The sequence below is a fragment of the Narcine bancroftii genome, chromosome 7 (assembly GCF_036971445.1).
Source record: "Narcine bancroftii isolate sNarBan1 chromosome 7, sNarBan1.hap1, whole genome shotgun sequence".
NCBI lineage: Eukaryota > Metazoa > Chordata > Chondrichthyes > Torpediniformes > Narcinidae > Narcine > Narcine bancroftii.
In genome coordinates this window covers 48162264-48187874 of record NC_091475.1, presented here as the reverse complement: position 1 = coordinate 48187874, position 25611 = coordinate 48162264, and the positions used below count along the sequence as shown (strand labels likewise).

General features: G+C 40.0%; 1 protein-coding gene across 8 annotated transcripts in view; it reads right to left on the bottom strand.

Moving 5' to 3' along the window:
• cnksr2a (connector enhancer of kinase suppressor of Ras 2a) overlaps window positions 1-25611 on the bottom strand; it is a 489894-nt gene that overhangs the window by 183382 nt on the left and 280901 nt on the right. For 7 of the 8 annotated variants that reach the window (XM_069889984.1, XM_069889985.1, XM_069889987.1 and 4 more), the window contains one exon: window positions 2121-2267. In XM_069889984.1, the coding sequence (XP_069746085.1) occupies window positions 2121-2267 (147 nt within the window). Of the gene's footprint in view, window positions 1-2120; window positions 2268-10400; window positions 10649-25611 lie in introns of those variants that run through there. The other variant, XM_069889991.1, reaches the window with a different exon arrangement.

Here is a 25611-nt window from a genome sequence, read left to right as displayed (position 1 = left end):
CTTGGCGCCTCACAGTTCGGCAGGCAGCAACCTCCTTTGAGGAAGACCGCAGAGCCCACCTCACTGACAAAAGACAAAGGAGGAAAAACCCAACACCCAACCCCAACCAACCAATTTTCCCTTGCAACCGCTGCAACCGTGTCTGCCTGTCCCGCATCGGACTTGTCAGCCACCAACGAGCCTGCAGCTGACGTGGACATTACTCCTCCATAAATCTTCGTCCGCGAAGCCAAGCCAAAGAAAGAGATGTGATGTGGGGAATTAATTACAATTTGCAGCATTTATTCCCATAACTAATTTTTGAAAAATTACCTTGAAGTATTTGAAAACAATGGTTGATACAATTATGTAATTCTACATCGAAATTAAGTAACAGCACAGAAACCACCATTCAAATCAACTGGCCCAGGTTTGTGTATGAACTTCACATGAACCTCTTACAATCCTATCTTCTCTAATTGCACTATGATAAGAAGAGATGATCAACACTTTCTTAAAGCATGAATCTACTTTGCTTAGAGAATCAGATAAATTAACATAAAAATATTTCCTTCAGAAATACTTGCTCTTTAAATTGATCCAAGGAGTTCTTTATAAAAGATTATTTGTTTTGAATCATATGAAATTTGAATGTTACTTATCCCCAGCCCAGAAAGCAGTTTCCATTCATTCCAGAAAAATGTCCTCCAAAGATATGAATTGTTGCTCAGAAATGTTGCTAGTTTGCCTTTCCACCTCAAAATTGAATGTAATAATAATTAACCATATCTGTTTAAAAGACAGAACAATCACATTGATATCACAGCAAGGTAGAAGTTTACTTTGTGCTACCAATAATGTCTACATATTTATCATATTCCACTGAAACCTTCTGGACTTGCACTGAATAATAATATAGGCAAGTAACACAAATGAGTTGGTTCTGATGGTAGAGCCAATAATAAAGATATCTGAGATACATAAACACACAATGATTAGAGGAAACAGTCCTTATGATAAACATATGTGAACTCAAAAGCAGTTGTACTCTTGTAAACTGGGATATAAAATAAGAACAAACATTATTCTGTACAAAATGCATGTGTGCCAGTTTTCTTTCATTTGCTCAATAAGCTACCAGATAATAGCTGGGAATTTTCAATGACAAGGAACTTTAGAAAACACGTACCAAACAGCTTCCCAACTCAGTGTCTGCTATCACACAGGCAGACTGTTTCAGCTAGATGCTAAACTGAAACATTTCTAATAATATACAGACTAGAAGGCTATCAGTTGCACCATTGTCTGGTATATGCACACGATGGGAAAAGATAACAGAGTTGTGAACTTGACTAGTACTACCATGAGAATCAGTCTTCACTCCATCGAGGTTATCTATAAGAGCCAGTGTCTTAAGAAAGCAGCCTCTATCCTCAAAGACCCTCACCACCCAGACCATGTCCTCTTCACACTGCTATCATCAGGAAGGAGGTACAGGAGCCTGATGATACAAAAACGGCTTCTTCCCTTCAGCCATCCAATTTTTGAACAGACAGTAAACTGCAGACACTATCTATTTCTCTTCTTTTTGCACTCAATTATTTATTTTTAAATATTTGCACCTGTTATGCTACTGCAAAACAACAAATGTTGTGACATGTTTGTGACAATAAATCTGTTTCTAATAAATACGATTCTTAGAGGAGTTCATGTGAAATACTTTTTAAACCACATTTATTCGAACGTCAGCTACTAATATAGATATGATCACTTCAAAAGATCTCAACCTTAGTCAGGCCGTGAGGTTTTGATGGATGTACCACTGAGAAGTGCAAAGGTTTACATTTTTACAGCCATCTACATCTAAAAATCAACAAGTGAAAATTTATATAAACAGTCACATGTGATCCAAAGGACAAGGTTACATAGACTACATAGATGGCATGGCTACATTAGGCCAAGAACCTGTTCCATGCTGTATAGCTTCATGATTCAGTAACTTAAATATAACCTCCAAAAGAAGAATATGAACAAACCATTTGAGGGTAGTGTACATTTGTCTCAATTACAATTTATCATGTAATGAATAAAGGGTGCTCATTAAGGAGAATCTATTGCTTACAAAATTAAGTTTAGTTTACCTGAAGGGCAAGAGGTTTCCATCTCATATTCTTAAGCAAAGCAGGTGCAGAGGTGAGCATGCTCTGAGGACGTTTCTTTAAGGTTAAAATCACCCCACTGGGATCTTCTCGAAGTGCATTGACCAAGTTCTTCAACTGCCAACCAACCTACAGGAAGACCAAAAAGGGTTTAAATAAAAACAATGTCAAAATTAAAAGTGTTATGGCAGATTGAACTGAAAAATCACATGGAAGCAAACTAAGATTAGTACAAACTTTGAATAGTCAATACTGAGTCACTTATCTCACATAAAAGAACAGCAGGGGTAACTATTGTCATTTAGTGAACCCCAAAACATAATTACAACATCAAACAATGGCCAATTTTACTTCCCCTTGAGTTAGCCATCCAGAATGAGAATTGTTAAAATGGGAAAACTATACAGGAACCATTTTAATGATCCATGTAATGGATGGTGCTATTCATAATACAGCATTAAACATGTTCCTTGAATTTACCGATATTAAAGGATGGAGATTTACAGGAGTTAGAATAACCATTTACTGATTCAGAAATTAAAATGGCTATGCTGGAAATGCCGAACGGTAAATCGCCTGGTGATGATGGATTTTCGGTTGAATTTTATAAAAATTTTTAATGATGTTTTATCTACAGTGTCGGAGAACATTGATTTACCTGAGTCTTGTTCTAGTGCTTTAATTACAGTAATTCCTATAGAGATCCTTTGAAAGTATCTTCATATAGTCCAATTTTGTTGTTAAATGTAGATTATAAAATAATAGCTAAAATATTAGCAAATAGATTGGCTAAACTTTTACCAAAGTTGATTCATATTGATCAAACAGGTTTTATAAAGAATAGATATGCTTCAGATAACATTTTGTGTGTGATTAGTTTGATTAATAGATTTCACTAATCTTTAGATCATCCGATGGTGATATCCTTAGATGCAGAAAAAGCATTTGATAGAATTGAATGGAATTTTTTGCTTAAAGTTTTGGAGAAATTTAAGTTTGGTTCTTCTTTTATTGCTTGGATTAGGGCTCTATATAGTAAACCGGTAGCTAGAGTATTGATGAATGGTTTGATTTCGGAATCTTTTAAGTTAACTCGATCAACTCGTCAAGGTTGTCCTTTATCACCAGCTTTGTTTGCGTTAGTGATTGAACCTTTAGCACAGTTGATAAGATAAAATACACAGATACAAGGTATGAAAGTTTTAAATGAGTATAAAATTAATTTATTTGCTGATGATGTATTGGTGTATTTAATAAACCCAGTTCAGTCACTTTTGCATTTGAAGGAATGTTTAATACAATATGGATGTCTTTCTGGATATAAAGTTAATTGGGGGAAAAAAGTGAAATATTACCGGTAAGTGAAGGAGATTATTCAGTTTATAAGAATATTATTAATTTGAAGTAGATTGATCAAATTAAATAGCTGGGTATAATTTTGAATGTTAATTATCAATCTTTATATAAATTAAATTATGCTCCGTTAATGAAAAAAATTAAAACTGATTTGATTAAATGGAAAGATTTACCTATTAATTTAATGGAAAGGATAAATACAATTAAGATGAATATCTTTCCGCATATACAATATTTGTTTCAATCTATTCCGTATTTACTTGATAAAATTTTTTTTTGAGATTTAAATAAAATGGTTAGGGAGTTTTTGTGGAGGGGTAAATTTTCAAGAGTAGCTTTGAATAAATTAACTTGGAAATATGAGTTAGGGGGACTACGTTTACCACATTTTCAAAATTATTATGAGGCAGCCCAACTTAAATTTATTAGTTCATTGATGGATTTGGTACGGTGTCCTAGTTGGGCTAAAATTGAGATGGCAAGGATTTTTTGAATTTGAAATACATCAATTTTTGTTTTGGTGGAATATGAATTTGTTACAACAATATAATGTGCCTATACTAAAACATTTAATGAAGTTATGGATAAAGAAAAATAAAATGATAGGTTCTAGTGGTAAATTATTTGCTTTGACTCCGTTGTATAATAATCAACTTACTTCTTTTTCAATACATAATCAAAGTTTATTGCATTGGAGATTTAAAGGTGTGAAAAATTTGGGAGATTGTTTTAAAGAGGGTAAGTTTTTATCTTTTAATGAGATGAGGGAAGATTTTGGTATTGAAAAGAATTCTTTATTTCTTTATTATCAAATTCAATCTTTGGTAAAATGTATGTTTGGTAGAGATATGATTTCACCTAAAATGACTAAATTTGAGACTTTTCTTATGAAGGTACCAGAGAAGGGTTATATTTCATTTATGTATCAAATATTACAGGATGGTATGGATAAAAAGGGTTGAGATAGATCTAAAATTAAATGGGAAGCGGATATTGGTTTTACTTTTTCCGAAGATGATTGGTTAGCTATCTGTTATGATAGTGTAACTAGATTGATAAATGCACGTTATGCAATGATTAATTACAATTTTTTTACATCAATTATATTTGACACCTGAAAAATTAAAAAAAATATGGTTTTAATGAATTAGATTGTGTTTTAGATAGGGTGATACGGTTGGAACTTTTTTCATGCTGTTTGGCTATGTGTACATATACAATCTTTTTGGAAGAAAATTCAATCGTTTTTAGAATACCTGTATAAGATTAAAATAGTTATAGATTCAACAGTATTTTTATTGGGTAGTTTGCAACCTCTGAAAGGCTTGGGATTAGATAAGTTTCAGCTTGCTTTTGTATATTTAGCTTTATCCGTAACGAAAAAATGTATTGCTAGTACGTGGAAAGATACAAATATGATTGATATTAATAGATGGCATAATGAGATGAAATATTGTTTAATAATGGAAAAAATTACATATGTTTTGCATGATAATTATAATTTTTTAATTAATAAGTGGCTGTTATAGTCAGAATATTTACATTTCAATTTATATTGATTAGATTTTAACATGTATATTTAACTTTTTAAAATATTCTTTCTTTTTTCTTTTTTTATGGCTCTCCTTAGGAGAGTTGGCTTAAGTGGGGGGGGGGGGGGGGGGTTCCTTTTCTTTTTTTTTCTATATATAAAAAAATGTTCTTGTTCATGTTTAATTGTTGTAAATGTCATATATTATTTATTTTTGAATGAATAAATAAAGTTTTAATAAAAACATATTTCTGCAAACTAAAAAATGGATCATTGATTTCAGGTTTATATTTAAAAAACACTTGGCATTATACTGCCTCAGGTGTATCTGAATGTTCATAATAGAACACAAACTCTTCATGACAGTCCATCTCAGACAGGCAAGTTGTATCATTTTAATTATCTAGATCAGAAATTCAAGGATTGTTTTGTTATTTTAATGGCCTGCATCTTCTTCATCCTAAATATGACTGAATTTGAACATAGTTTAGACCATTATTACTTGTTTCTGGAAGAAGGAACAGAACTTTACAAGTTCTGTTGTAAATAGTTCACAATTGCTCCAAGTCGATCTCCAGATTGATTCAGGCATGGCGTTTTTCACTTCTACAAAGTTTATCCAGGTGCTTGAACAATACTATGACATGAATGGTTAGCCACATCATGCCCAGTCTCAGCTGTGTGCTGAATGATATGCAATATCTTATTGCAATAGTTTAAGTTATGAAAACAAATAAAAAGATGCTCATAGCTAGGCTGATTAATTACTTCAAAATGGCAGCACAGTTTGTGTAGTGGTTAGCGTAATGCTTTTACAATGCCAGCAACCCAGGTTTGAATCCAGTGCTGTCTGTAAGGAGTTTGTATGTTCTCCCTGTGTCTGCATGGGTTTCTTCTGGGAGCTTGAGTTTCCTCCCATAATTCCAAAGATGTATAGGATTAGTAGGTTAATTGGTCACATTGGTGCATATGGGTGGTGTCGGCTGATAATTTAGTTTTTTTCAAAATGTAAGAGACAATCATGCTGTGTTGCAGAATTATATCACAAACACTCAGCCCCAGTTGAAGTTAAAAGCGAGGGAGAAAGAAAGATGTATAGTCCAATTCTAAAGGTGTTGTAGGAAGAGTGTGCTAGGCAATGTGTGTACCTATATCTGTGAAGATGCTTGGAACAACCTAACAAGATGGTTAAGAAAAAATATGTAATCATTAGCTCTTGAAAAATACTGCAGCAAAAAAGAAACTATCTTTTTAAACATAGTTTGCTTTCTTTCATTCTGAACGGACTCCATATGTTCACCACATGCTGGAGATTGTTTGACCTTAGTTCTCCTTTAAATTTTTAATCAATTATCAGGTTCAGTCAAAAAAACTCTTTTTACAAGGATTGTGAACTCAGAATTAGAGAATACAAGTATAATATTTATAAGCCTCATACCTGTGAGAGATTAAGTGTCCCACTTTGTCCCACAGGCAGCAAGGGCATAACATCACAGCATAAACCAACCAAATGCTGGTCAATTAATGGTTTGTTTTCTTGTTATGAATGTAATTTATATGATGTAGAATATAGTGGTAATCTTGACTAATATCAAAACAAAATGAGAAGGAAACATTGTGCACGTGGATGAATGTAATGACTTCTGGTGTTCTAAATTCCATTTGGAATTACAGGAAAATGAAGCTAGCACCTTTCTTGGAGGTGTTGATTAGCTTGACAGTGTGAACATATATAGGACATGGTGCCTAATACGGTCTGCAGTTCCCTTTCACTGAACATGCTCTGCAAATTTTATCACCTATTCATCCAGATATTAAATGTTCACTTCCTGTTTCCTCTCAATCAACTATTTTCTAACTGAAACTTGACTCAGCATCCTCTTTCATCCAGAGGTGGGTTATTTGGCCTAGGGTGAAAGGAGTCTCCAATTTCAAATCTGTATTTTCCAAATCCTCAGTTTAAGTCTTTTGGCCTGAGATTTCACATCCAGAAGCTATCCTGATTGATCTGGCTGGGTTCTAGTTGAGCTGAGTCACTTTAGAACAGGCACAAGGAGCAAGTGTGATCCATGGCCATAGTGTGGAGTTGGTGACATGATTTCAGGCTAAATCTTGAGAGTTGAGAAGGAGCAGTACTGTACTTACTGGGCCATGAGCAGTGATAAAGTAAACATTTGCTGACTCCTTAAAGGTGTCCTCACCTCACTTTAGCTGCTTGAGAAAACAGGTTACCTACCATAAAACCTTTAGCTGTCAGCCTCGCTGACATTTGAAAATGCCAACCTGCCACCTGGAAGCTCTTAGGCTGTTTATCATATCTTCATAAAAGCACTGTCAGACCATTAGATCTGGCTTGCTTGCATGCTCAGAACTTTCTCTGATTTAACAACTCTGATCAATATTGTGCATTCATTCCATGCTAAAATTCTGCCCATGCATATGATGTCGAAGATGCTAGCAGATCAGAGTGCATAGACAGAACCAGAGGGTGCAAGTCTTTAACAGCATCTATCAAGACCCACAATCAGTAAACTTTCTCCATGATATCACAGATACAGGGAATCTGTACATGGACAAACAATTAACAACGTATCAATTCATACCTTTGGGAATTATGATTACCCTTTGGAAGATTTTTTTTTCTGTGACTATTGGAGGAATGAAAAGTAACCTGTAGTTGGAACCACTTTACCATTGATTTCATACCATGGAATTTAATAACTCAAAAAAATAGCTCTCTCAAAACAATATTTTTAAAAATATGGTAAGGTTAATTCTGAAATGGAGTTTGAAAGACAAATGTCATTGTGTTGTTCCTTACAGTGGAATACATTCAATCACTTTGGCAAATGTGGCTACTTATTTTATGCACTCAAAAATGGCCGGTGATGGTGGGAACAAATGATGGAGCAGCATAGGTAAAATGATGAAAAACTAGCATTCGTTGTGCTGGTTCAATGCTGATGCGGATGAAATCAGAACTGATTTCTGCTGAGTGGAATTTGCATTACTGATAGACAAATCACTGAAACTGGGCAGCACCATTTTCTACAAAGCATCCTCTGCTCGGCACACTGGGCTTCAAAGCCATGAGAGAACCCACCTCGATATTCGCTATAGCATTCACTACAAAAATCAAAGGGTTATTAGCGACATGATGCTGTGATTAAAGTGAAGCAATTGAACCCAAAGGTAGACATTCCTGAAATGCTATCCAACCATCACTCGTGTCTCTGGTGCAAAATCCTCACATTCTTGTCTCAGGGCTGGCAGGGACCAAGTCTCCAAATGGAGTTAGCCCTGCTTTGACTCCAGTGCCCTTTCGAGAGGGCTGTAATATACTGTCCTCACTGCTGCAAGAAATCAGTATGATAGTACAGATTCTATCACCAATATGTATATGTACATATGTACAGATGGTACTGTAGGATGACTGTGATTGGCTGAGAGTGTAGCCACATTTACTGGCAGGTCTTAAAGGATTGCTCCTAGCCAGACCAGGTCAATCTGGACTGGTCGTCCTACTTGTGATATGCTCCAGTCTTTTAGTTAATAAAAGCCTTGGTTTGGATCAACAAATCTTTGGTTCTTTCGACACGCACTACATTCAGCTGGCAGCTGGTTGCTGAATATGACATTACCAGGGAGGTGCTTGCAGTAATTTGAGCCAAGCTTGATGTGCCATCAGGTTTGGGATAAATTGAAAGCAGATAATGAGGAAACAGACTGACCAGAAAATGTGTGGGTGGAAACAAAAACACATTCTAAAGAACACCAGGCAACTGCAATTCAGATGAAGTTTTTGATAACTTTGTAGAATGCTGAATGCTTATACGATAAGCAGGGAATGGAGGGATAGGTATCATGTGCAAGCAGCAGAGATTTGGGTTAATTTGGCATCATATACAGGGCAGTCATTGTGGGCTGTAGGTCCTGTTCCATTCTTTGTTCTATAACCTTTCTAATCCTGACACATAATAAGAGGCAAAATTAGTTAAATCTCCAATCTTCCTTTTTTTGTTAATCTGCAGGATGGCTTTTGTCATATGGCCTGATTTTTTGTGTGTGTGTGTGTGTGTGTGTGTGTGTGTGTGTGTGTGTATGTGTGTGTGTGTGTGTGTGTTACATTTGTTATATGTGAAGTAACGAACACATGGAAATAAATGGTGCCTTTACACTGACATACAGGCTCAAACATGGCACACATAGTACTTGAAAATAGCACTCTGGGTAAGAAGTGATAGCATTTTAAATTACTGGGTATTGATGTGCCCATACAGATAACAGCCAGATTGTTTCAGTAATTGTACAAGTATTTATGGGATTTTGAAATGGAAGCAAATAAAGTTTATATTTATAGTTGAAGGCTGAAGATAACATATGGCTAGTGACAATCATCTGTGGGATAGATTCAATTAAAAAGGCACACGACTAGGATTGCATGTAAAGTGCAGCTGTGGTTCTGAGTTGTATTTGAATTTGTACTTGAATTTCAAATACATTTCAATCTCAATAATCTTTTGGAAGGTATATATGATTATGTCATTTGTTAAGGCAATGATGCTGAGGAGATATTTGTAAGTATGAATTTTTAACTTGGAAATCTGAAATTTCACTAAAAAAAATTATTGCAGCAGTCAGATTCAGGTTATTGGTAGGATTTTCAACAGATTGGGAAAAGTGGCAGTCATAAACAATGTACTCATGTGGAGTAGTTTCCCATTCAACAAATGAGTAAAATGTCAATGCATTGACAACTAAAGGACCAGCCTTGACAATAAAATAAAAACACAATGTTGGAGAAACTCAGCAGGTCAAACAGTGTACTTTACAGCAAAGATAAAGATACATAACCAACATTTTGGGCTTGAGCCCTTCATCAAGGTAGGGCTCAAACTTTACCAAACCTTGATGAAGGGCTCAAGCCCAAAGCATTGAACATGCATCTTTATCTTTGCTGTATAAAGTACAGAATTTGATCTGCTGAGTTTCTCCAGCATTGTGATTTTACTTCAAGATGTCTACACACTTTAATGTTTTACTCCAGCCTTTACAATCCACTCTTTATGTCACAATAACTGCCAACATTAAACAACATAAAGCCAGTGGCAGATTAACTACCACCCAGGCCTAGACTGAGCTTTAGTAACCCACCCCCCCCCCACCCCCCCCGACCTTGCTCCCCTGCTCATGGTCCCCACCTTTGTTAAATAGTATAAAGTGAAATTATTCCATTTATTAGCCTTTGGGCATGATACCCTCACATATTCTAAATTTATATTATATGCTGCGTTTGTGCTGGGAATACACCAGTTGGTGCTTGGTTGGAGGAGGAGAGGAAAAACTTCATTAAAAATAATCAAATAAAACCTTACCTTACAGAAGCCGTCTGCTAGCCCTGGATAATTTGTAAAGTCTGTCAGTTCTAAAAAAAAAGTCTCAATACAAAATAACACGGGAGAAAGAAGAGTCTTTATTGCTCCCGTGAGCAATGCTGCATGAGCCAAACTCTGCTGCATGAGGCAGACTGCAGGCTCATGCACATGTACAGATGCAAGCATTGATTGATAAGTAGCATTGAGACTGGCAGAGTCTGAATTGATAACTGGGACTGAGACCCCACTGCTGATTGACAGGTGAACACAGTATTTCCATGAGCCATGATTGAAGACTACTATGGTGATGTAATAATGCCGTCATGGACATGGTAAACACAATCTCCCGGGGAGTCACGGCTGCAGCCTGCAGTATGAAGTAAGTCCCTAAAAGCATTACTTGATCACTTCTAAATGTTTATATGTTTGGACCCTAATTTAGATAACAAAATAATATTTGTAATGAAAATAATATATACAAAAGTACTGAAATATTTTGGCCAGCTCGGGCTCCTCTACCCTCTGGGCTCCTAGCCTATAGCCTACTCAGCCTAATGGTTAATCTGCCACTACATAAATCCATTTAATTTTCTGATATATCAATATGTTATTATGACAGAAGCAATTCCCATGTCCACAGGTACTTCAAGGTAAGAAAAGTATAGGAATATTATTTTGGAGACAGTGAATACTGAAGTAGAGTGGTAATAATCCAGATGCGAGAGACGGCCAGTCTTTTCTTAGGCGTTCCCTCAGGATCAAGGCTTTCCAATCCTTCTGCGAGTTCTGAGGTAGTTGATTAAGCCAACGTGGGTACTGCAGTCTAATCCACTAATAGGGTAGGAGGTGGCTGACTTGACAGGTGATTGGGTAGTTTGTGACCACTATGCAAAACTTCTGTGTGCTACTGATGCAGATCCTTGATGCTCTCAGATACTCCTGTTTTTTTTTGAGAGATCATGGGCCATAGGTTCCCAGGAGTCAGTGGGAATGTTTAACTTCTTCATGGAAGGTTTGGGAATATCTTTGAATTGTTTTCTCAGTCACCCCTATAACCTCCTCCCATGACAGAACTTAGAGAAAGATGTCTACTTCAGAAGTTTAGTGTCAGACTTGTGTTACACATTGCAAAGTGGGAGAAACTTGGATCTCAATGCTGGGAATATTGGCCAGAGAGACGAAATTGATGCTAATCCTTCCAATGAACTTGGTCAATTTTGTGGTCTGTGTTGGTGGTCTCTTCCCATTTTAAGGCAGTCCAGGTCTCAGAAGTGTACGGGAGGAGAAGGATCACTGCTGCCCAATACAGCTTGTGCACTGCATCAAGTCTGAGGTCTTGTTCTTGAGATACCCGTTCCTCAATTAGTCAATGGCTGGGCTAACACATGAAGCATGGTAGTGAATTACATCATTAATATCTGCATATATTGAGAGGTATTCCTGAGATATGGGTAATGGTCCATATCATCCATGGTCTTATTGTTTACCTTTATAGTCAATGGGCAGTGTGGGGCCTCAGGGCAGGTTGGTAGAGGATCTTATTCTTGCAGACATTGAATGTGAGGTCCATCATCTTATATACTTCAATGAGTGAGTCAACTATTCAACATATGATGATGATGACATTTCCAGATCAAGGTCAACTGAAAGTTGGCGGTTGAGCTGCAGTAAGCAGTCAAGGTGGTGCTCCAGGACTTCACTGAAGCTCATGAGAGGTTGTGATATCCAATAGTGCCTGGTATATAATAGATGAGCGTTACTGTAATCAGTTAGGACTCCTGCATGGAGGCATACTGTGCTTGTGTGTTACTACAGTGGAAAGGAAAGTGCTGATATGTTAATTTAGATCCTTTAAATAATCGAGATTGACCAGGTGAAGGAGGTGATAGGTGCAGTCACACGAGTAGTTGCTATTGCTATGTTGTCACTTCTGTTGAAAAGGTGAGTAAAATCATGCTTTTATTTGATAATGTATTGGGTATAGGTACTCGTCACTATTTCTATCTTTGTGTATGTAACTATATTTTATTGACTGATAAATGAAATTGAGGAGTTGGGTTTAGCTCTGTTTGACAGAACATTTATCTTCAGAATTTTTGATCCTCAAAATCTCCTTTCCTCAATCAACCAAAGATTGTGGTAATGCATTATTACACACGTCCCATGACACATTAAACAAAAAAAAACCATAATTTATCTAAATACCATCTAATACTGAGATTTTGGGCTTGACCTTTCAACACCCATGGAATTGCCACTATTTCGTAAACAAGGAAAGTATTGTTTAATTTTTGTTGCATCGATGCTTGTCACAGCATTTTTGATAATTCATATGAAAATATTGTGTCCTGAACATAAAACATAGATCACTTTATTATGGTCCACATCTGTAACTTTTAAATGCCTCAATCCATTTTTGAGACAGTTGTGAAATAAATCTGAGGTCTAATTAAGCAACTCATCAATGATATCAGAAATATTCTTCATGTTAACTTTCCTCTTAAATTGTCCTTGCCATTGAAACTCACTGTCATGGTTATTTACCATAACACTCATGCAATGCACTTAAGATGTTTTGTATTTAAAATCAACCTCCAGCTAAATGTTCTAGCAATGGAAGCAGATCAGTTGCTTTTGTTTCTGCTTCAATGTCAAATGCAATAAAAACATCATAACTCATTTGTCATCCAATGTGTTGGAGAGGACTGCCATCCATTTTTTTGCATTCTCTCCAAGGCATGTCATATCACAGCTAGATAGAAAAGCAAATGCCTATCTTTCCCAGAACAGAACATTCATCATATGAATGCAGCCTCAGAAGTTGCGTATCTTCCACTCTACAGACATGGATTTTTCAATTCTCACATCAGTCACCCTGATGCCTCCTGATTGAAAATACTAATTTACTGCTGTTTTGCACCCAATTATAAGATGCTTTTTTCCCCCCCACTATCTTATGTCTGTTAAGAATGAGAGACTCCTGGTTTACTCTTAGAAACTTTCCAATCAATGTCCTTCAGAAGAAAAACATATGTCCCTTCCATCCATAATGCAGTCAAACTCAAATCACAGATATATATACAGACAAACCATCAATCAGTTGCTGAAATGAGTCTTTAAGCGTGACCTCTATTTATTACTGCAGGTTAAAAGAAACTTAAAGATATCATGGCTCAATAAGGCTTGAAAGAAGACAGCACTCAGTTGCACTGATCAACAATGTTAAAGAGAAGCTTTATTCACATGATAGGTGTCATGATAATGAATATGTATGAGATGTACCGGAAGTCACGAGGAATGAGAGAGAGATAAGAACACAAGCAGGAGAACAAAGGGAAACTGGAAAATAAAGACAACGGAGAAGTTTACCTGATAAACTTGTGTTTAATGTTTTATTAACTTCACATTTCGGACCACAAATGTGACATTGGCGACGAGGATGGGATAAGCTTGAAGAAAATTAAAGACTAAACAAGATTACAGAGGATTACAGACAACTTCAAGGTGATAAGAATTTTTTCTTTGTCTCAGTACTTTTGGGGCTGGAATATTTCTTCATGGCTGGTGCAGACGGTGACTTTCTAACACATAGTGGAATTGCTCATTTTGACCCAACGGGTGATGCAAGTACTGTAAGTGTGAAGTGGAAGGCATGGCTGGAAGAATTTGAATCCTACGCCGACAGTCGTGGCCTATTTCTAGATACCGGTACAGTTGAACAAAAAGCACAGAGAAGGGCGTTACTTCTTTTCACTGCAGGACCCTCAGTTCGGGAAACATTTAAGACACTTTTGAATACTGGAAGAAAGGATGAGTACCGGAAAGCGGTAGATGCATTAAATGCACACTATGTAGTGACACCGAATGCTACATTTCAACGCCATTTGTTTCGGAGAACGAGACAAGAAGATGGCCAGACAATTGCTCAGTACGTGACGAGACTACGCCAGCTAGCTGTTGGATGCAATTACATGCCAGCTGATTTGGACAACCAATTATTGGTTCAAGTTGTACAGCACTGCAGATCAGATAAACTCAGAAGACGTCTACTGGAAAGAGGGAGTGAGTTGGAACTCACCGATGCTTTAACCATTGCTGCTGCATTAGAGGCTGTTGAAGGGCAATTTCATACCATGACCCTGAAAGACAACTCAAGCCAGCAAATTAAGAGGCTCTCACATCGCCATACCCAGCCAAGATATACGCTGACACATGACGTGGAGTGTTATAGATGTGGAAACCGAGGTCACTTTGGAAAAGACCCATATTGCCCGGCCAAAGGCAAAGTTTGCAGAAAGTGTGGAGGTAAGGACCACTTTGCAAAGAAGTGCAAAAGCAAGTCCAATGCAGACCAGAAGAGGAAGAGTACAACTTCCAAAGGCAAAGCCTGGGGGAAAGGAAAGTATCCTGGAAAGAAAGATACCATTCGCCAGATAGACAGTGACGATGATGATACCCAGGAGGAACAGAGTTGTTACCAATTTACGTTGAATGAAGTATATCATGAGACAGTCCCAGTGATCATTGGTGGAGGGACAGTGCAGGTCATTGTAGACTCAGGCAGTGACAGTAATGTGATTGATCGACATTTATGGGAGAAGTTGAAAAGGAAAAAGATTATCTGTACCTCAAAGAAGTGTTCCAAGAAACTGTATCCATACACAGCAACCAAGCCATTGCAGACCATTGGATGTTTTACTGCAACTGTTGAAGCTGGAGATAAGTAAACCGAAGCAGAGTTTATGGTCATAGAAGAGAGGGGAGAACCATTGTTGAGTAGAAGCACAGCGCAAGACCTCGCAATACTTCGTATTGGAGCTTGTGTCAATTCAATTCAGTCATACGAGGATACGAAGCAAGAATTCCCCGCAGTCTTCCAAGGAGTAGAAAAGCTGAAAGGTCGACAATTGAAGCTAGCGGTAGATGAAACGGTCAAACCCAAGGCACAACCAATGCGCCGAACTCCGTTTGGACTTCGTGGGAAAGTCGAAGCCAAAATTAAAGAATTGATCGAACAAGACATTATAGAACCGGTGGAACATTCGACACAATGGGTCAGTCTAGTAGTAATTGTGCCCAAACCAAAGGGTGACATAAGACTATGTGTTGACATGAGAATGGCCAATGAAGCTATAATTAGAGAACGACACCCTATACCAACAGTGGAGGAAATACTTCCAGCAAGGTATTCTCAAAAATTGATCTGAAATGGGGCTATTATCAATTAGAGCTGGATCCAGGTTGCCGAGATGTGACAACATTTGTGACTCACTGTGGATTGTATTGTTACAAGAGACTATCATTTGGAATTAATGCAGCTTCGGAGATCTACCAGTATGAAATCCATCGAGTGATTCAAGGCATTCCTGGAGTTGCCAACATTTCTGACGACATCATAGTCCATGCACCAACGAAGGAAGAGCATGACAAACGGTTGAGGCGTGTACTATCTAGACTACAGGAGGCAGGCCTTACCGTGAATGGAAACAAGTGCCAGTTCGGTGTGTCAGAAATGGACTTCGTGGGACACAGACTTACACGGGAAGGACTAAACCCTGAAGAGGCCAAGGTGAAAGCTATTGAAGAGGCACGTGCACCTCAGAACGCAACAGAGGTGAGGAGTTTCCTGGGATTGGTCAATTTTTGTGCAAAGTTCATTCCTAATTTTGCTACAGTGGCAGAACCACTAAGGAAACTAACCAGGAAAGGTGTACCATTTCATTTTGGATCTGAGCAGAAGAAAGCGTTCACAGCGCTGAAGCAAAGCCTGACAGATGCAAAAACTCTTGGATATTACGATCCGGCGGCATCAACCAAAGTCATAGCGGATGCCAGCCCAGTTAGTTTAGGAGCTGTGTTGGTCCAGATGCATGATGGAGGACCAAGAATCATTGCCTATGCCAGCAGATCGTTATCAGATGTGGAAAGAAGATACTCTCAGACAGAGAAAGAAGCACTCGGACTTGTATGGGCCTGTGAGAGGTTCCATGCATATTTATACGGCATTGAATTTGAACTCATCACAGATCATAAGCCATTAGAGGTGATCTATGCACCTAAATCCAAACCATGTGCCAGAATAGAGAGATGGGTACTCAGACTACAACCCTACAAATATAAAGTAATCCACATTGCAGGGAAAGCAAACATTGCTGATCCGGTGTCCAGATTGGTGAAGGTTGGTGGTCCACAATCCAAGTCAGAATTGGGAACAGAAACAGAGAGCTTTGTACGCTTCATAGCTATTCAGTCGACACCGAAAGCTGTGACTACGAAGGAAGTCGAGAGAGAATCCGAACGTGATCCAGAACTCATGGAAGTAAGAGAATGCACACAGAGTGGACAATGGGACAAGTGTACTCACAAGGCTTACATTCCCATTAGAGACGAACTTTGTTGCATCGGACAGTGTGTATTAAGAGGTTGCAGATTGGCGATACCGCAAAGATTGAGACCGAAGATCGTATCCTTAGCGCATGAAGGACAACTAGGCTTTGTTGGTACCAAGCAAAACCTCAGGACCAAGGTATGGTGGCCAGGTTGTGATAAAGACGCCGAGAAATTTGTTAAAACCTGTCACGGATGTCAAATCACAAGTAGGAGTAATCCGCCAGAACCGATCCAGAGTACGCAACTCCCGACAGGTCCATGGATCGACGTAGCTGTTGATTTTCTTGGACCTTTACCGACGGGTGAATCAATTATGGTAGTGATAGATTACTGCAGCAGATACTATGAGTACGTGGTGTTGAAGTCCACAACCACTGAAAAAACAATACAAGCGTTAGCAGAGATATTCGCAAGATATGGATTACCTGTTACATTATACTCTGACAATGGTCCACAATTCATTTCAGAGACATTTGCGGAATAAATGAGGACCACAGGTATCCACCATCATAAAGTAACTCCGAAATGGCCGCAAGCCAATGGAGAAGTAGAGAGACAAAATCAGTCCATTGAAAAACGATTGAGGATTGCACACGCAGAAGGACAAAAATGGCGAGAAGCATTGCTATCTTATGTGGCTGTCTATCGAGCAACACCTCATGCAACCATTGGAAAAAGTCCTGCAGAAACATTTTTTGGGAGAAAAATCCGCACAAAAATGCCAGAAATAAAGGAAATCCGAGACGACCAGGAGATGAGGGACCACGATGCTGAAAAGAAAGGTGCAGCAAAGCTGTACACAGATTCAAAACGTGGAGCCAAGTACTCAGACATCATGCCAGGAGATAATGTTCTAGTGAGGCATGAAACTGGTGGTAAGCTAGACACACCTTATTACCATCAACCCTATACTGTCGTATCCAGAAGTGGCAGTATGGTGACAGTCAAATCTCCGACTGGAATCCTGTATAAGAGAAATGTCTCAGGTGTAAAAAGGTACCAGTCCAGAGATACATCGAGCGAAGAGGTTGAAAGGCCAATACGAGATGCTGAAACTGAGAGACCTGATTATGTTCCAGAGGCAGTTACCAGCACTCCTGATGAAGTGACTAGAGCGCCAGAAACACCTGAAGCCGTGGTGAGCAGTATTTCCGACGCCGAGAGTGAACAACCGAGAAGCGACGACAATATCGCAGGCAGGCCGAAACGAAACCGGAAAGTGCCCAAACGATACGAAGACTTTGTGCCATAGTTTTAATAAGAACTTTGGGACAGTATTTAATCTTATATCATAAAGTGCATGTATGAATGCTGTAGGAAGTAAATTTTATGTAGTTGAGTAATTACCATTAGTTACGATGTTTGTATGTTTCCGAGGGATATTGGTAAGTGAAGGTAAAGTTTATTTCTGATTAAAGGAGGGATGTCATGATAATGAATATGTATGAGATGTACCGAAAGTCACGTGGTATGAGAGAGAGAGATAAGAACACAAGCAGGAGAACAAAGGGAAACTGGAAAATAAAGACAACGGAGAAGTTTACCTGATAAACTTGTGTTTAATGTTTTATTAACTTCACATTTCGGGCCACAAATGTGACAATAGGATACAGCCTTTGGAGAATTATCCTGCAGAACTAATGGAAAACTGACATTTTAGTTGCTTACCATTCAAATGACACATGTTTGGGACACAGACACTTTTTTTCCTTTATTTACCCCTGTACCCCACAGTTTTAAATTTGTAATCAAACAATTCACATGTGATTAAAGTGCATATGCCAGATTTTATTTAGTTTATTTGTATACATTTTGTTTGAACATGTAGAAATGACAGCACTTTTTATTCATAGACCCCTCATTTCAGGGCAACATAATATTTGGGACATAGCAATAGTATGTATATTAAAGTAGTAATGTTTAGTACTTTGTTCCATGTTCCTTGCATGCAATGACTGCTTGAAATCTATGATTCATAGACATCACCAGGTTTCTGAGTATCTTCTCTGGTGATGCTCTGCCAGAGATCAACTGCAGTCATATTCAGCTCCTGCTTGTTTCAGGGGGGGGCTTGTCCCCTTAAGTTTTCTCTTCAGGATATGGAAAGCATGCTCGATTGGATTGAGATTGGGTGAATGACTTGACCATTCAATAATGTTTCCAGATTTTAACTTTGAATAATTGTTTTGTTGCTTTTGCAGTATTTACTGTAGGATAAAGCGCCGTCCAATGAGTTTGGAGACATTTGCTTGAACTTGAGCAGATATTTCTATACACCTCAGAATTAATTTCGCTACTGCCATCAGCAGTTCCATCATCAATAAAGATAAGTGTGCCAGTACCTAATATATATGCAGGCCATAACACTTGATACAAGCCCAGAGGACCTATAAACCCAGCAGCAATAGATATTCACCAAGACAAATGGTTACTTAAACAAAAATTGCTTTTAACTATCTTTAAACATGAAAACAGAATCACACTTTAACTTAACTCCCTTCTAATTCCAAGCGTAGGTATGTGTAATGTGTATATAAGTTCAGAAAAGTTCTTTGGTTCACAGTCCAATCTCACTTCTGATTCCTCCAAGTTCACTGGTTGCAGGCAATTCTTATACTGTGCACAGAATTTAACATTTATAAAATTCATAAGGCTTTGGTGCTTGAAAGGTAAATGGTTACTGCTCAGGAAAGTTCTTGTTGGTTTCGAGAGAGATTTGTTGTTCCAGGACTCCACAACTGATTCCTTTTTAAATCAGCCACTCCAGTGTCTTTGGGATGAAACCTGCCCCCTTCAGGGTTCTCTTTATTTCAAGTCACCACAGAGTGCCTTTTTGTTTCTCTTATTTCAAGTGAGACATTAGATAGCCACTTCTCTCCTCTTACATGAACCACAAGGGCTTTGACTAGGCCATCTTCCAAATGGGGCTTTTCACAAGCTTGTCAGCTTGTCCTGTTCCAGTCCCAGCTGCTGTTGCTGGCTGTAACACTGTAGAAATGATCTCTGTCTCTGTCTGTCTGTCTCTCTCTCTCAGAGAGAAAGCCTGTTTAACTTTCTCTGCTTGCAAAACCACATGACCCTCTTAGAACAGCAAGTTATCTTCCAGACAGAAGGCAGCTCCAACAAGATCTTTCATCTGTTGCCTTTTTGAAAACAACAATCCATTAGTGAAGTCTCTTGGGCACTCTCCAAAACTCTTTCAAAAGCTGTGGAGCTGATACGTCTAGCATTTTCAGAGCTCCAGTATTTTAAAAAAGATTGTTTTATTGTGTTTATATGTGACCTACTCTAACAAACCTTTACCAATTTATCTCCCAAAAACATATCTATATACTCTGTCACACTGTAGAGCTCGTTGAAAGAATCAAAGACATTAATCCAAACCAAGGCTTTTATTAGCAAAAGACAGGAGCTTTTCACAGGTGGCCGACCAGTCCGGAATGATCCGATCTGGTTAGGGACACAACCCTTTAAGGCCCAGACAGTAGACGTGGCTTAGCTCTCAGCCAATCGCTGTAAGCACAGTCTAGATACTGTAACTATATACACTATATACATTGGTGATAGATCTGTACTATCACATTCACCCCTTCTTGGAGAACTGACCCTGGAAAAAAAACCAAAAAAACGAGGGAGAGAATGAAAGGAAGGGGTAGGTTAAGGACTGTAGTGGTCAGGGGATCTGACCATCCGGCGTGACTGCCGTGGTGCCGGGATTGGGGTCGCTGGAGTGGTGTCGCCAGCGGGCTTGTCGAGTGCGACCGCTCCTTCGCTCAATTCCCCAGTCGTGTTGTCGGCAGGGTGGCCCGGGTCGTTGGGGTGCTGTTGGTCCTTCTGTTGTGGCACGGGGCCTGGGGAATAAAGAGTTGGGGAAGGTTGGGTTGGGGGGTTTGCTTGGTCTACTGCGTCCTGAGCTAGGTCCCACACCAAAACAGTGTCCTCCTGCCCGTCTGGGAACTCAATGCGGGTTCGCGTGGTGTAGAGTCACTCGGTCGACCAAGGGGTCGTTCTTTGAGTGCCGGATGTGGCGTCGCAAAAGGACAGGGCCAGGGACAGTGAGCCATGCTGGTACAGTGGTTCCTGATTCGGATTTCCTCGGGAAAAGGAACATCCTTTCATGGGGGGTGGCATTTGTTGCGGTACATCGGAGGGAGCGGATGGAGTGTAAGGCACTAGTGAGAACCTCCTGCCAGTGAGAGGTGGGGAGACCTTTAGACTGGAGAGCCAGTGTAACCACTCTCCATATGGTGGCATTCTCCCTTTCGACCTGGCCGTTGCCGCGTGGGTTATAGCTGGTGGTCCTGCTTGAAGCGATACCACATTCCAGAAGGTACTGTTGCAGCTCTGCGCTCATGAAGGAGGACCCCCTATCACTGTGGATGGAATTGGGGTACCCGAAAATGGCGAAAATACTGTGAAGGGCCTGTATCACTGAAGTGGCAGTGGTGTCTGGGCAGGGCACAGCGAACGGGAAGCGGGAGTACTTGTCGATGGCCGTAAGGATGTAGTACGGTTGGTCGACGGTAGGGGCCCCTTAAAGTCTACTCTAAGTTGCTCAAAGGGGCGGGTAGCTTTGATAACGTGGGAGTTATCTCAGCAACACTGGGGCGCACAATTGGGGAAGGATGAATAATTTGAAGTGGGTGACCGTTACGCCTGTACTTCGAGCGTGGCGATGCAATACCCCTTTATCCCGGTCGAGTGCGACCTCGCCGCTAATGAGATCCTCTGAGTAGTGGGGATAATGTCAAGTCCCCAACGGAGGGCCAGATCTGGTCAGATAAAACTGTCAGTTGACCCAGAGTCAAATAAGCAATTGGTGTAGTGTCCATGCACTTTAATCAGTTCCATTGCTTTAGTGAGGGGATGAGAGCATTGCTGGTTTAGTGCTATAGAAGCAGCCACTGATCCAGTTGACAGGGGAATTCCGCGTGATGACGTCATGCAAAGGGATGACATCATACAAAGGGATGATGTCATAGACGTAGTCAGCGCTGGAGGAGCAGGTTCGAGGACCTCCTGGAAGTGCCGTTGTGGCGGCATTGGCGGATGAAAGGTAAGTAGTGGGGTTTGTAGTTGCTCGCAGTTGGCGGTGGGTAGGTCATCGGTCGCGGCGGTCGGGCCCTGGTGGTCGTCAGCGATGGACACTAGGGTGAGTACCTAGTTGGCCGCGGCGGGTCCCCCGTCGGTCGTGGTGGCCGCATCGGCGGCGATGTAGGCAGTGGCAGACGGGGAGCGGGCAGCAGCAGCAGTAGTAGCGTCGGCCCCGGTGGTGGCTGTGGCGGCGGCAGCAGCAGCGGTTGCCACAGTCGGGACCGAGGCCAGGTCGAGTGTTCCACACGGGGACGAGAGGCGGGCCAACACCATGGTTGTGAGGGTGGGCTGCCCCTTCCGGGTTCGGCGTCTCCATGACGTCAGGCGTTGCCGTGCAGGGGAGCCCTCACTCTCATTGGACGAGAGCTGTGGGGAAGAAGAGTTTGAATGGGATAGTGGCGGTTGGGCTTCACACGAGGCACTGTGTTTGCTGGCGGCCATTTTAGACCTACAGGCTGCAGTAAAGTGGCTCTTTTTAAGGCACTTCTGGCACCTGGCTTTTCTTGCTGGGCACTGGGACCTGCTGTGCTTGTCCCTCTGGCAGAAATAGCATTTTGGGTTCACAGGGGCAGTGTAGCAGCAGTCGACAGGCTGTCAGTATCTCGGGGGGTGGTAGGGTAGAAGGGCACTCTACTCACATCAGAACGTGGGGTCCAGTCCCAAGAGAACTCGTTGGACTTTAAGGCTGCATCCTCCATTGTGATTGCAATCTGGGACACGTCCTCTAGTTTTTCTACCCCTTGCTCGAGCAAGCGCAGCCTCACTTCGTTCGATCGGAGCCCGGCCACATAGGCATCCCGGACGAGATCGTTTGTGATCTCGGCAGCAGTTTTGTCCACACAGTTACAGTCCTTGCCCAACGCCTTTAATACTTGTAAATATGCCCTGCTGGACTCACCGGGCTGTTGCTTCCTCGATGCAAGCACGAGCCGGGCATGAACTCTGTTCACCGGTTGATCGTACAGTTCTTTCAGTACCTTTATGGCTGCGGTGTAAGTGGTCTCATCCTGGATGTTCTCAAGGACACCATAGACAGGAATGCTGTTAGACGCTGGTTATCTTCCTCTACCTGAATGAATCTCAGGAAGTTTTCAAAGTTCAGCAGCCAGAACTTAAAGGCTTTGAAGGCTGTAGCTGACTGTGGTTCGATGTCAAGTTTTTCTGGCCGAGTCAGATGCTCCATCCCTTTCAAAAAAAATTATTTTTTCTTTTTGCTAATAAAATTGTAGAGCTCGTCGAAAGAATCAGACTTGTTGATCCAAACCAAGGCTTTTATTAGCAAAAGACAGGAGCTCTTCACAGGTGGCCGACCAGTCCGGAATGATCCGACCTGGCTAGGGACACAACCCTTTAAGGCCCAGACAGTAGGCGTGGCTTAGCTCTCAGCCAATCGCTGTAAGCACAGCGTAGATACTGTAATTATATACACTATATACATTGGTGATAGATCTGTACTATCACACACACCCCCACAATCATGAGGTGGTATGCTTTGGATCTTAGGCAGTTCTTGATATTACTCTGATTCAGGTTAATCTTGGTCTCATCTGTCCACAAGATGTTTATGAAGATTTCTGCAGACTCTTTTAATTATTTCTTGGCAAACTGTAATCTGGCCATCCTGTTTCTCTAACTAACTAGTGGGTTACATCTTGCAGTGTAGTTTGTATTTCTTCTGTTCTTCTGTTGATTTGTTGGACAGGCTTTTGTGGATTTTTCTTTATTATGATGATAGTTCTTATGCCATCAGATTTGGAGATCTCCCTTGGAATATCAGTTCCTTTGCGATATCTGAGTTTACCACATGCTCTTTCTTATTAATGATGTTCCAAACAGTTATTTTGGTAATCCTAAAATTTGAACAATGTCTCTTATTGTTTTATTCTTGTTTTTTTAGCCTCATAATGGATCCTTTTATTTTCATTGGCACAACTCTGGTCCTCACGTAGAAAAATGGCATCTACAGACTCCAAAGGTGATCAAAAGCTTAGAAGAAAGCCTCGCTCTCTTATAGTTGCACCAAACATTTTGTTTGGGGGGTAGGGGAGGGGAGGGGACCTTAACTTTTGTCTGGACCCTGTCTTAGATAAAGTGACTAAGAAAATTACTAAAACAAAAGTGGCAAGGGCTACCATTGGCTGCATGAAGTAGCTAAATCTGATAGATGTATGGAGACGGAAGCATCCCAGGGAGAGGTACTACTCCTTCTATTCAAAAGACTCCTACTCTAGAATAGATTTTTTTCTGGCTTCATCCCATATAGAGAGTACGATCATGGAGGCTGAGTACACAGCGAGACTCCTCTCAGACCATTTATCCTAATATTAACAATAGAAATGCCAGACAAGCAGTATATAGGTGGCATCTTAATACATTGTTGTTCAAGAAGCTAGAGTATTGTAGTTTTGTAAGAGCGCAGATAGACATTCTGCGAGACTAACTCTGCCTCTACTCTGGATACATTTCTTGTGTGGCATACTCTCAAGGCATACTTGAGAAGTCAGATAATTGGGTTCACAAAAACAGTTAAAAAATATATGAGGGAGGTAGATGAATTAGAACAGGAGATTACTCACCTAGAAAAGGACTTCCAAAAAGCAGGTTCCAAGGACTATTATAGGGCTCTAACAAATAATAAATTGAAGTATATTACATTATAAATGTATAGTATGGAAAAGGGTATTTTGCAGTCAAAGCAAAAATACTATGAATAGGGAGAGAGGACAGAACAGGCCTGGAGGATGATCAATGTGATACAAACTGGGAGTGGTAGGATCTCGTATAAACCAGAAGAGATTAATGAGGCCTTCAAGAAATTTTATGAAGGTCTATATAAATCAGAACTGACAGAGAGTTCTGATAAAAACCAGTGAGTTCCTGTCTAAATTAGGACTGCCAAGTTTAGAAAGGGTTGGATCTTCCCTTCATAGAGAAGGAGATAGGTAAAACATTGAGTTCACTACAAACTAATGTATTCAGGGGAGGATGGGTTTCCACCTGGGTTCTATAAAGAGTTTAAAGATTTATTGATACCTCTTTATATGGAGATGGTGGACTAGGCAATGGAGACCTCAACCTCCCAGAATATATTTTGACAGCAATTATTGCAATGATACTTTTAAAAATCAAGGATCCACTAATGCTGTCTTCTTATAGACTCATTGCTCTGTTGAACACAAATTATAAAATACTGTCCAAAGCCCTGGCAAATAGATTGGCAAAACATTTGCCAAAGCTAATAAATAAGGACCAAGCAGGCTTTGTACAGAAAAGACAGGCAGCAGATAATATTTGGCAGGTTGTTGAGTATCATACATCTGGCACAAATAGGAATGAGAGGGCCTTAGCTGTGGCCTTGAATGCAGAAAAAGCATTTGACAGGTTGGAGTGGGACTTTTTATTTAAAGTGCTGGGAAAATTGCGGCTATGGCCAACTTTTATAAGCTTTACCATGCACCAAGGCGAAAGATGTGACAAATGGACAAATTTTTCAGCCTTCCCACTGACAAGATCAAGTAGACAGGAATGCCCACTACCTCCATCTCTGTTTGTACTTGCCATGGAGCTATTATCCAAAGCTATTTGCCAGGATCCAGACATTAAAAGGTTTCAGAACAGGCCAGGAAGAGCATAAAATTAATTTATTTGCTGATGATGTTCTGATATATCTGACAGACCTAAAAAACTTCTTGCCAAAGCTGTGCTCCACTCTGAAGGACTATGGGGA